This window comes from Xenia sp. Carnegie-2017, unplaced genomic scaffold, assembly GCF_021976095.1.
Source record: "Xenia sp. Carnegie-2017 unplaced genomic scaffold, XeniaSp_v1 HiC_scaffold_1, whole genome shotgun sequence".
Classification (NCBI taxonomy): domain Eukaryota; kingdom Metazoa; phylum Cnidaria; class Anthozoa; order Malacalcyonacea; family Xeniidae; genus Xenia; species Xenia sp. Carnegie-2017.
Genome location: NW_025813402.1, coordinates 8464214 through 8478057, shown reverse-complemented (window position 1 = coordinate 8478057; position 13844 = coordinate 8464214). Strand labels below are relative to the sequence as shown.

Below are 13844 nucleotides of genomic sequence, written 5' to 3'. Positions count from 1 at the left end.
CGTTTGTAAGCCAGCGCATTGTTTCATTTAACAAAGCTTCAGACAGCTCAAGGCAGACTGTTCACTATTTTAAGGCAGACTGTTCACTATTTTAAGGCAGACTAATCACTATTTTAAGGTAGAGTGTTCACTTCCGAATTAACACGCGTTTTTTTCATAGCGTTTTTCGTGCGTATTCTATAAGATTGCAGCTAAGTGACGAACGCGTCCAATATGAGGAACATCTTTGTTGGAGTATTTCTCCAACGAACTTATAAACATGTATCCGAAATGAAAAGCAGTATAAGGAGAAGGAGTGTTGGGGGTGTAGGTATCGCGAGTGAAGATAAGTCTGAATTATAAGCCCTATATATGATGTGGCTAGAGGACTGAACTCCAACCATAACTAAAAAGACTTCCTACCTTACACGTTCACTTTCTTGTAGCGTCCAGCTTATGATTGTTGTGAATAAACTCCCAGAGTAATTTCGCATTGGCAGCACTACCAAGGATTTCTTTCAATTTCTCTTGCGACAGTTGACAAAGTTCGCGAATGTTTTTCACCTTATTCATCACGAGTCTGAAATTGTAAACATGGCAGAGTGAGTGTCATACATGTTTCCTTTTTTTTCTAATCTCTAATAAAGCGTTGACACTCAGACCGTTATTACCGCAAATGAACGATTTGAAAATTGTTAACAGGCATGTCTTTGAACAAGATAAATATGTTTTTCTCTGAACAACATACCTATAATTCCTAGAGGTAATACCAGGAAGTTTATTCAAGAAATCCTAAAAAAAATTTTTTTCATAGCAACTGCAACATGACGTTATGGCAAACGTAACATGACTTTATGGCAAACGTAACATGTCTTTATGGCAACTGTAACATGAGTTTATGGCAAACGTAACATGAGTTTATGGCAAACGTAACATGAGTTTATGGCAAACGTAACATGACTTTGTACCAACTGCAACATGCTTACAACACAAATTGTAAATTGTCAATCAAACAAAACGATCGAATAATAATTAATGTAAAACTTTTCATATTAATGCTGATGACTTCGTTCATGTGGTAGCGTTAAATACCCATAGAGATCTAAGCGTTAGCAATATGATCAGTCAAAGTCAATCACAGTGTCATATAATAAGCCAACTTGTGATTAAATGGAAATAAGTTTACAGATAACATAGAAAAGGTACAGTATGTAAAGTCGACATTCTGTGTAAATGATCCATTCTTTAATCATACCTGAGCAGCTGCATTGTAACGATCGCCGTGAATGGACGAAGCAGAATCACTTCCTATTCCATGGCTACAGCTGAGTCGGGTTCTGGTTCATTTTGCTGGTGGAATAATATAAATGTTGTGTAACCAATAGTAACTAATTATTTAACGCGAATTTTGTTATCCAGGGTCGCATGATAATAAAGAGGGAGTTGTAGACGACAAAAATATATTCATCAGAGAGTTTGTCGAAGAGATCGTCAAACATGCACTTTGCAAACTAACTTTAGACATCACGAAAACCTAAATTATGGGTTTGAAAAGGTTTTGCGTCTTGATATAACATTTGCTTCCATGTTATTACTGCACATAATACTAAACGTAAAAAGTTTAAAATCATATAAATTGAAAGTTAGTGGTCCTTGAAACTTATCTTTTCATAAACAATTTTATTAGTTATATTCTAATTTGGTTCTAATATTGAAGGTAAGTAGCAATTTTTAAAATTGTCATACAGTGGCAGATCTAGGGTACGTCAAAATAAATAACTGCAGCATATTTTGGCATCTGTTTACATTTCTAAGCACCTTCGAGACAAAACCATTGCTAAAGTTACATTCTTTAAAAATTCAAAACAAATAGTGTTTTTCTGAAAGTACTTTGAATGTAAAATTAAGGAGCTACAATTTATTTTGACTAACGCTGGATCCGCTGTTGACGTTATAGGTTAATATTTCAAAAGCGCCAGCTATCATAACTATGCCATGGAGTTTGTGCATGCGCAATATAAATTTGTACATTAAAAATAAATAAAATTTTTTGTTTGCTAAGTTACAATTTGATGTGGATGGCAAATACTAATAAAAACACTAAACAAATGTAACTGGTCATAAATCTGAGAAAAACTGCTGTATATGAAAGCAAACAAATATTACAAACCAGATAAATGGTAAAAAAGTCTGTATGCGGGGTTTGTCTAGTCGGAGATTTTGGAACTTATTGAATTAGAAAGCGAGCATTTATGTAATCAGCTATTAGGAGCATCGAGACTTGTGTCAGAATAATGATACATAGCGAGAGCAAAAGCAATGTCAAAAGTAAAACAATATCGCGGGTGGTCATAAAACTTGCCTACTGAGATAACACGAAGTACATCCACAAGCAACTAGATGAGCCTGCAAAGAGGCAATTGATTTCGGACAAACTAACCTTCAGTTCATCAAATATTTCTGCCGTAGCATATGGACTGGCACACCATAAGATTTTCAACTATACAACAAAAAAGTGATAAGAAATATAAGGCGGAACGCTTGCTTTTGAATGTTCATAATTGCACTTACTCTAGGAAAGTGAATTGTCAACAAAGCAAGTTTTGTGGTTACATTCTGGAGAGATATTTCATCTGATAAAGAGGACTTAGCCTAAAGTGAGATGAGAAAAGAAAACAGCAAAAATATTAAACATGAAAAGATTAAACTCGATAGATTTCAGGGGCCGGGTGCACGAAGCCTGGATAGCGTTATCCATTGGATAGCAAGTTTTTTTTAACTTTTATAAAACCTTTTAAAAAGCAAAAAGAATAAGATTCGAACAGAACAATCGCTGAAATAAAACCCTGTTTCGAAGATTACGAACTTTCTTTGTCGTAAGAAAAATATAAACACCTATTTTACAAGTTTGAAAATTTTTCCTATCCAATGGATAACGCTATCCAGGCTTCGTGCAACCGGCCCCAGAAGTTCAAACTTCCTTATTTGATTGCACATTCCTTTAATTCAATTAAATATCATGGGGGAGATGATGCAAGATAACTGCTTCAACTGGTTTCATGATGCAGAATAGATTGAGAAACACGGGTGGTATGTAAGCATGATAAACGTTGAACAATTTGGAAAACTCCCTTGCACTAACCTGAAGCGAGAATGACTTGTTGGGATCAAATTCAATCAGTAATAAGGGACGCTTATAACATCGTGTCATCGCTAGGCATTGTGTATAACTAAAAAATCGTGATGAAAAATTCCTGAGTGAATGCATAATAAATTACAGCCATTCGCGAAATGGACAACTATTAGTCACATCGTGTAGTAATGTCGTTTGGTCATGCTAAGTAGATTTCAGGCATTACCATGACTGACTGGTTTACTATTATGTTGCTGTTGCTTTTTTTTCACATTGAGGGAAGATCGAAATATTTGCATAGCACAAGTAAATAAACGGCATGCTAGATCATTGTATAAGCATGACTATGAACGACTTTAATATTGTAATAAATGGCTTGAATAGTGTAAAATACGCACACGAAAAACAGTAGGATTGAAAAAATTCAAGACAAGATTCTCTTTATTGTCTAAAGTGAATACTGCTGTGTATATCTTGAGATCCTATTTTATCCAAACAACTATATTTTGTAAATGCACTGCTTGTCACGTAAATAAAACCCAGTATGGATGTCTCTAATATCCCTATAATATACGGCAAATCTATTTACGTCATAAGATTGCAGATAAATGTCCTAAGAACTATTTTAAAAATATCAGTGGTAGATTACCAAATGTAGTTGAAAAATGTTCATACATTTAGCAGGAAAAGAATGGCTGAATGTAAAACAAATAGTAGACTTACAGTCTTCCCGAATTCAAAGAACCAATTAAATCAGGGACACTTTTTCTTTCCACACATATATCAGGAGTCAGAATATAATCGCCAATCTAAAACAAGAACAAAATGCCTTTAGTTCTGAACCCACATACTGAAAAAATTAATGGTAAAAAGGTTTTTCTGGGTGGAACCAGGTTGTCAATCATTAAATGGCTAAATGTTAATAATCAAAAGGTAATTGGTTGTCAATTGTTAAAATAACAAATATGAATTGATTTCAATTATCCCAGCCAATTTAAGATTGTTTAAAGTATCCTGAAACATATATATTGGTCAAGATAAAGATCACAAATAATTAATACTGATGCAAAAAATGCACAGACACAGCAAAATGAGTGGAAGAATTCATAAATAAAATACGCGTATGACGAAGTTCAAGCAAAACCAAAGGTTTCATACAAAAATGAATTAAACCATGTTATCTGTGCATGGTATATAGCTAAGTTTTAGTAGAGCAGCAACCATTTTATTTAGCAGTCACAAACCATTAGCATGCCAGTCTATTTCCCAGGCTGCATTTTGGTCAGATTGAGAGGATTAGCTTCCCTATTTGCTGATTGCTTCAACAAATGTAAAAACTAGAGTTTCGTCATAAATAACAAAACTAGATAAAAATCAATTGTTGACTATTTCGTCAAACAAGTGCAAAGTTTGCCTGAAATCGCATCAAAACTTACTTCCAAAGTGACAGGTTCGATATCAATTCCTCTTTTATAAATTAACGATGGTAATGTACTACGAAACTCTCGAACGTCAACTGTAATCTATGTAAAGGAAAAGTAATAATACTTGCTTACGTACTAAAGTTAGTTGAACATACAGTAGAAACATGTATATAATTAAGTGATGTATAAGCAACTACATGCAGTACAACAATCTATAAAAAGTGATGCATAAAATAACGACTACACACAGTATAACAATGTATAAGAAGTTATGTACAAAACAACAACTAAATAAAGTACAACAAGGTATAAGAAATTATGTTCAAAACAATAACTACATAAAGTACAACAAGTTATAAGAAGTGATGTAAAAACAGCAGCTACATAAAGTACAACAATGTATAAGAAGTTATGTACAAAACAACAACTACATAAAGTACAAGAATGTATGAGAAGTTATGTACAAAACAACAACTACATAAAGTATAACAACGTTTAAGAAGTGATGTACAAAACAACAACTACATTAAGTACAACAATGTATAAGAAGTGATGTACAAAACAACAACTACATAAAGAACAACAATAAATAAGAAGTGATGTACACAACAACAATTACATGCTGTACATGAACGGAGGAAGATGTATGAAGCACTTTTGCATAGGGTACGAAATGAAATATATAGTGCATTGATTCATTCAAAAGAAATGTCAATTCCCTAAAACCACCGAATATGAAATTCAGAGTCCAGTTCAAATGGCTGTCAATTTTTTTTGCATAAGGAAGGTCATACTGATCTTTCAAGTAGACAATAACCTTTCTAGAGTTTTGTCCTTCACGGCCACCACCTTGACGAGTGCTGGCTACATCTGATGGCTTACTTGTATCACGATCTAGTTGAATGGCACCTTCACTCTTACCATCGCGTTCTTCAGGTATGACCATGGTCTAAGGGTGACAAAAAATACCACAATAGAGCACAAACATAAAACGACATGTCATGAAAACTATGCAGTCTTGGTAGAAGCATCCAGCAAAGCTCATTTAGTAGGCTCATACCGCTTTTGTTCTGATCAACATTTCGAAAGCTTCATTCTCCTTCTTTAATCTTGTAAGATACCGCTAGAAAATTAAGGCAAAGCTTTATACAAAATCAAATACAGCACTTCTATTACGTGTTTACATGCCAAAATCGTTCATAGCTACGAAAGCGGAAAAAACTAAGTTTGAGTTCATAACTCAGCAAACGGAAGCACCACCTGTTCTTCAACAGAGCCACCAAAGATCATAAAATAAATACGTAAAGGAATTCCAGGCCTTGACGCTTTAAATACCTATAAAATAACACAATGTAAAAAAGACAGAAATATTTAGTCATATGGAACGGAAAGATTTGCCGGAAGCTATAGAAAAAACATCAAATTTTGCAAGTTATTAATCACAATCTTTTATCATTAGCCCCAGACGATAAAAGTCACTGTATTTGGTTTTATCTGTAAAGGCACATTCACACAATCCGATTTTTTTGGATCCTAAAAAACGGATCGTGTGAACACATATAAGTGAGCCTTCGACAGTCGGATCCGTCAATCTAAAATTTCGGACTAAAATAGAACATATTTTCATCCGACAAGATCAGAGGAAGCCGAATAGTCAAATTACATAGATTTGAAAAAGACTTCACGAAACAAGAACAAAAATACGATAAATATATCGATAAATGTACTGGATAACACAAATGGCTGTTCAAACGACTATAAATATCCAAACGAATATAAATATCAACAAAATTATCGGACCGTCTGAACAAGCAACCAAAAGTCGGAACCAAAATAATCGGATCGTGTGAACGGGCCTTCGTGTTTTTTTTTACAACAAACGAGAAGAACAAGTGGTTTTGAATTTAACGTTCACATTTTGAAAACTTGCTATACTTCAAGGTTGTTTGAACGTGAAACCTTATCGTGGAAAAAATCTATACTCTATTGATATGACAAAATAGCTACGACCTGATAGATTTTTCGTTGATTTTATGATTTCATTGCCCTGTACACGATTTCAAAATATATGATTACGTCTTTTCCAGTCTAATATCATCCAACAGCAAACTTGAAAAAAATGATCAAAAGCGAAGTTCATAAAGAGATGAGTATACCTCTAGTTGTCGAACGAATTCTATATGCGCATCGTAAAGTATAACATAGCGTGGTTCGACTTCATTTAATGTTCGAGTAAGGCTGTACGGATCACTAAATAAAAAGATCATGTGGGTTCAGAGCATTTAGCTATAGCAATCTTTGATGAAATTGATGTAAAATGTTTGAGTTAGACTGCACGGATCACAAAATAAAAAATAACGTGGCTTCAGCATATAGCAATTTTTGATGAAATTGTTGTAAAATGTTTGAGTTAGACTGAACGGTTCACTAAAAATAGCAATCTTTTATCAAATTCAAGCAACATATTTGAGTTAGACTGTGCGAATCACTAAATCACATGGTTTTAGAAGAGCGATAGTAGATTCCGTTTAATGTTGAAATTAAACTTATACAGATCACAGTGAAGGATCACATATAGCAATTTTTGCTTCAGAAAACAACAAGCAAAGGTTAAGCGTCAGAACGAAGAATTAAAAAAGTTGAAAACTGCAAGTGAACGTCACAAGTATAACTACAGTATTATTTCCATCCAGTATATAATTTCCATCGAATTTCTAGCCTTTTTTGCCTCACGAATGAAAAATAAGATGGATGAAAACGTATTCGGCATCAAAAAGCAATGATGAAATTAGTACGTAAACAACGTTTTTTATGTTCGAAACTGCAAATGCTATAAAAAACACTTTTCGCGATTGTTCTGAAAAAACGCGAATTTCTAGCTGAAAAATGTAACTGCCTTCTTTAAAAAAGGGCAGCGTCTATATCGTTTTATTTATTTTAAAACTTGAATGACATATTTTCTCGCATGTTCTACAATGCTTGAGAATAAATGCAAAAGATAATTTACCAATGCATACAGACCTTGCTTCAGTCAGGGGATGAATAACGACCAGGGGCGTTGAAACTAAATCAAATGTTATTTCACAAGCGTCAGAAGAGTCTGTCTGCAAACAACAGAAAATATACATTTGTAAAATATATTGAGTTCCGTGTGAGTACAGATACAATTCATCAGAGGCGTGCTGACCATGGACGAGACTAAGAGAATTCGTTGGGGGCCCCTGGCCTTAGGAGCCTCTTACATGATAGTAAAAATTGTAAAAGTTGAATCATCAAATACACCATAGTTTATTAAAGCAACTTAAGTACAAAAGTTGTATAAAAGTTACATCGAGTTTGTTTTGGTTTTTATCCTGCAATCGGGCCCCTTAAATGCTGCCAATTTGTGAGCTCTTGCAATACATATGTTATTGCAAAGAAGACTTGACTATTACAAGCCCTTTCATTATTTCATTCTCAGAATGTGTTTTTTGATAAAATTACTGCTAGTAGATGGATGTAATTTGTGGATCATTCTACGACTAATGTATTCATTAGGTAATCCTCTCCCAGGTCTCAAAAATATAAATTATAGTATAGCGAGGTGACTTTACCTTCAACAATAACTTCCCTGCTGATTTATTTTTGGACACAACGCCAATCTCTTCACCTTGCTCTTCTTCTCCTCTATAATGAAAAAAAAGCATACGTAAGTTATGATGCCCAAATTAGGTCAATGTAAAGCTACGAAGTAAAGACTTATTTCAAGGAGACGTTTGTTAGTGATCGTTATCGAGTGAGTATTACATGTATCTTGGTTATTTTTACTATCAGACGGAGATTAAGTTTAAGAAGGAAACATTAGGTAATTTAATATTTCATAATTTTTCTTCCAGGATATTTCAAGTTAGTTACGTATATGTAAAAAAAATTCATCATTCAAAATTACATTGAAATGAAAATTTATTGGACATTTCATTATGTGAGTATGAGTATTAAAAATATTAGAACGACGATTCAAGATATTTGGAAGAGTTCAAACATAGTTTTTTTCTCATTCTAATCTCTATTTGAAGCAGCAAGAAAATAATATTTGAATAGCTAAACAGCTAAATTAAGTCAACTAAGACAATATAGAGGAGCAAGTAACGCACAATAACATTCACAATAACATTCGCTGCAAGAATATTGCACAATAACATTCGCTGCAAGAGACAGAAAATACTTTCAATCTTCACTTTTGAAAGGGGCGAAAACAATTTAACTCGTCATCTTATTCACTGAACGAAATTCTCTTGCGTAAGCATATATTGCAATATGCTTACGTTTTAGATTTCATGAAAAAGTCTTACCGTTCATATTCTTCATCGTTTTCGTCCAAAACTTGAATAAACTTTTCCATAGTCTGTTTTTCTTTGCTGGACGACTTTTGTTTTGACTTATCTTTGGATTTCAGTGTTCTCTTTTCTTTACCCTATAGGTTAACACAATGAAAACGAGTTGCATTGAGATCGTAAAATGCAATATGCTTAGTAAACATTTTCAAATAAATGACAATATCTCTTTAAACGATCGCACTGAAGATGGCTAATACTTAAGTCGAAACGTGTCTCTCATTTCAATTAAAATTGAGTTTAAAGTATCGTGCTCGTATGATCAAATATGTATGAATTATAAACCATGTGCGGCGTAAAACTAAAGATAAAAAATCCACCCATAGTTCTTCGTAATAACGTCAAACTAAACTTCCTGCTGAAAGGCTGCCTTTCACCAAAAACATCGTGTCCGGTCCCAGTCTTTTCATGCACAACCATAACAGGTTGTAATATCAACAGCTTATCAAGTGCAGGACTTCACTCGCAAGTCTAAGAGCTGAGGGCTATTTTACTGTTTATTTATTATAATGGAGCTTCGCTTTCCACAAAACAGCGCGCTTTTATTGCCTTAGAAACGCTTTTTGTAGTACGCTTCGGTTCATCATTAAATTAAAACAAAATTAGCTATCTAACGCAAAGACACAAAGCACAAAAAACGTCTCACATAAGATGATTAACTAGAAATATCAGACATCGGCCATTTACGAAAAATTCAACAAATAGTTTGAAGTATATTCAATCAAGTCCCAAGCCTCCCAAACACTCTCTCTAAAACTTTACCTTGCGCTTTTCAACCACCTTTTTCCCAGTTTCATCTGTCAAAAACGTTAAAACGGCCAAATCGTGATCACGGTAATTGATGTGTTTATAAAATTTAACGACTTCTGATTGGTCAATTGTTAAATGTTTAGAGCACATCAAGTGTGTAGACGTGCGATATACGAATAAAAGAAATGATGCAAAATCACCTGAAGTGGTTCCTCTCGAACTCTTTCCATTTTCATTTTTATCATACAGTCTGGTCAGAAGTGATTTTCCACCCTTGCACAAAAACTACACAAATGAAATTGACAAAGAGAACAGAATTAACACGCGCAAGTTTACATCTCGAAAAGAATATTATTTCAACTGAATTTAAGTCCTTGCCTAATGTATAATCTACGAAGTATGAAGAATCCAACTCGGGAATGTTTAAGAGTTTGGTGTTTTATTACTTATGCAATATATCCAAATATTTTAACTGAACGTGACGATGTTAACATACTCACCACATTAGCAACCCTGGCATTGGTTTATTGCAAAAGTTTAAAAAGCCGGAAAAAACGTATCGTTATTCTATATAAATCACAGGTATAGTGCATTCATGTGTTCGAAAAATACCTGGCAAAAATCCTAAGTGGGACAAAACAGCCTCTACGTCAAAAATGTACAAACGTACAGCAGGGCCGAGATGCATAGGGCTTAGATTATGCTAATTGTTATGCAAAAGGACCCGTATGAAAGCATGGTTTTTGGATCGTTTGAGATTGAGCACAATTCATGTATCGTGTTGTACTTTTTTGTACATGGATGTTTATATTTAGTGGCCAAAATACGAGGTAACGATGAATATGGCTTTAGTCCTCCTTGTCAGTTATGTTCTATGCACTCTGTTGTTTAGAACCGTACGTTTGACGCATTTTATTGAAATAAAGATTAATGTTAATATCTATGCACTCTGTTGTTTAGAACCGTACGTTTGACGCATTTTATTGAAATAAAGATTAATGTTAATATCTATACACTCTGTTGTTTAGAACCGTACGTTTGACGCATTTTATTGAAATAAAGATTAATGTTAATATCTATACACTCTGTAGTTTAGAACCGTACGTTTGACGCATTTTATTGAAATAAAGATTAATGTTAATATTTATACACTCTGTTGTTCAGAACCGTACGTTTGACGCATTTTATTGAAATAAAGATTAATGTTAATATCTATACACTCTGTTGTTTAGAACCGTACGTTTGACGCATTTTATTGAAATAAAGATTAATGTTAATATCTATACACTCTGTTGTTTAGAACCGTACGTTTGACGCATTTTATTGAAATAAAGATTAATGATAATATTTATACACTCTGTTGTTCAGAACCGTACGTTTGACCCATTGTATTGAAATAAAAATTTATCTGTATATCAGTCGCTGTTTTAATAGTAGTTGAATGTACGAGAATCTTGCTGGTCACATAAGCCTGGAAATGTTGAAGCTTATACGTACTGTGCAGTGAAGAAGTAGCAGCATACAAATGGAAGATAGATACCTCTCTCAATTGAAGACATGTCCGTTGATCTGATGCAGCGATTAGAACATGGCGACTGCCACCTATAGAAAACCACAAAAACACAATGCAACATCTATTTTATGGCACGAAGCACAATAAGCATTTTTTCGGTGCCCTATTAACTTGGAGAAACGGAAGTAAATTAATCGCAGCTTTCGTCTATGTCTTTATAAAGCGCACAACTGGATATTGAAATGGAAATAGTGCTTAAGACATGAAACAACCGCTGGCCAACACCGGTTGACTATTGCAGACACCAGTGAGCCACAACCTACACAAGCCAAGAAACTACCGACATCAGAACATCACTGCCACGCTACACATGACTATTCGGCTAGTTATACCAGAGATTTCCGACGAATTTTCTTGATCGATTTCATTCACAACGTCCTTTAGCAACTTCCATTTCGGACTTTCTTCCAACACCAACTCTGAAACAACAAAGAGTTCATCAGAGTAGTCCAGGAAACTTAAATATAGTTATAGCTCAGTGGCCTGGGAGAGATGGTGGGGCATCAACCTCTACTTTTTTGACCAGACTAATTCCCTCTGGCAGTTATAGGCATACTATCGGTAAAAATTAATACAGGGAAATTTAATGATGTCGATTGTTTCCTTGTCATGAGTTAGCATGAAATACAAAAATCCTAGAACATATTAAGTGAATATGGCCAAATATTGTAGAAAATGAATATCACTCTCATTAATCGTTGGTATTTAGCTACGTTAAGGATGCAACTACTTGATGTAAAACGTAATGAAAGTTTGTTTCGTCAAATAAAAGGACAAACAAGAAATTACAACAAAAGCAGCAGCAATGTAACAACTGTCACCGTATACAACTCAAAAAGTTTGCTTTCATTGCGTTGTATGTTGAAAATCAGAAACATTGTAACAACTGTCTCTATCACTTTGCATAACTCAAGTTAGTTGCTATCATTGCGCAGTATGGTGAAAACCAATAACATGGTAAGAGCTGTCCTTTTGCACAACACAAGGTAGTTGCTTTCGTTGCATTTTATGGGGAAAGCCAGAAATATTGTAACAATTATGGAGGAGCACAAATCAAGGTAGTTGCTCCAATTGTGTTGTAAGGTGAAAACAATGTGCGCAGCTCAAAAAAGTTGCTAATGTTGCATTTTATGGGGAAAACCAGAAATATTGTAACGACTGTCACCGTGCATAGCTCAAAGTAGTCGTTTTAACAGTGTTTTATGGCGAAAACCATTAGCAACTATCCTTGTACACAACTCACGTCATTGCTTTCATTGCGTTAAGGTAAAAGTCAGTGGCGGACAATGGTGGGGTGGGGGCGAAAGGGGGTCGTCTTGAGCCGTCAAACAATTTTGAAAGATTTCAAATCTTGGAGCAAATCCCTCTAATCCCACCTTCATAACATAACTATGATGTTGAATAGCGTTGCAATAATTTCGCGTTGCTACAATTTTTTAATATTGTGTTGTACGGTGAAAACCATTAGCAACTATCCTTGTACACAACTCAAGATATAGTTGCTTGCACTGTGTTGTATTTTGAAAACTGTGGAATAAGATCGTATCAACTGTGTCACTAAGCAAAACTCACAGCGCTGTTTTCATTGCGTTACGGTAAAAGTCAGAGGTGGACACTAGAGGAGAGGGAGACTTGAGCCCCCAATAATTTTGATAAATTTAAAATCATGAGCCAAATCCCTCTAATCACACCTACATAACATGACTGTGATGTTAAATAATGACTATTTGATAGACTTCGGTACCATACACGTACCAACAGACGTATTAAACCTTTTGTGTGTGTAGGATTATGTGTACATAGGAATCCTTAAGTTAAATTTCTGAGGATGAAATTTTGAAAGTCTACCAATAAGCATGCACTGGAATATCACTAGAAATCTCATGCCTCGAGTAATATGCAAGACAGGATACAAAATCATTAGAAAGGCAAAGAAGAGAGCTCATTCAGTGGCGGACACTAGGGGGGGAGAGGGGATAGGATTTGAAAGATTTTAAAATCTTGCAGCAAATCCCTAAAATCACACCTACATAACATGACTGTGATGTTAAATAATAACTATTTGATAGACGCCTGTATTGTACACGTACCAGTAAACCTTGTGTGTGTAGGATTATGTATACGTAGGAATCCTTAAACAAATTTTCTGGAGATCGAATTTTAAAATTATACCAATAGGCATACCCAGCAGTCTTCCCAGAAATCTCATGCCTTGAGGAAGAGACCACCCCCACCCCCCCTCCAATATTTCAAATGTCCGCCACTGGATAAAAACGTCACAACACATTTTCCGACATTGAAGCCCAAATCAGGGAGTGAGAGAGAGCTTTCACAGTCCGAATAATAGTCTCTATAAAGCCCAACGATTATTTACCTTTTGTTTTATGAACTTCGTTGACATTTTCACTAAACAATGGAATAGGAAATCAATAAAAAATCTGTTTCACAAATAGCACAGTTCATTAAAATGAAATAAAATTCAAGGATGTGCGCATTCTCCGGTTTTTCTTGCCTTTTGTCCATATAACTTGTCAAGGTTTTCTGTTTTTTTGTCACAGGCTTCGTTTCACTGAATCGATAAACTCTTTCTCTGGCATGCTATGATAAGAAAA

The 13844-nt window shown here is 34.6% G+C and overlaps 1 protein-coding gene across 1 annotated transcript in view; it reads right to left on the bottom strand.

Annotated features, from left to right (window-relative positions):
* LOC124437037 (DNA repair endonuclease XPF-like) overlaps positions 1–13844 on the bottom strand; it is a 32181-nt gene that overhangs the window by 3038 nt on the left and 15299 nt on the right. The window contains 22 exon segments of the mRNA XM_046987354.1: positions 403–559; positions 728–771; positions 1235–1293; positions 1296–1329; positions 2420–2479; positions 2551–2631; positions 3122–3209; positions 3836–3921; positions 4549–4635; positions 5354–5485; positions 5597–5659; positions 5797–5871; positions 6693–6786; positions 7558–7640; positions 8130–8202; positions 8868–8989; positions 9672–9706; positions 9860–9944; positions 11200–11261; positions 11565–11651; positions 13607–13638; positions 13730–13830. Coding sequence (XP_046843310.1) covers positions 412–559; positions 728–771; positions 1235–1293; positions 1296–1329; positions 2420–2479; positions 2551–2631; positions 3122–3209; positions 3836–3921; positions 4549–4635; positions 5354–5485; positions 5597–5659; positions 5797–5871; positions 6693–6786; positions 7558–7640; positions 8130–8202; positions 8868–8989; positions 9672–9706; positions 9860–9944; positions 11200–11261; positions 11565–11651; positions 13607–13638; positions 13730–13830 — 1731 coding nt within the window. The 3' untranslated portion in view covers positions 403–411.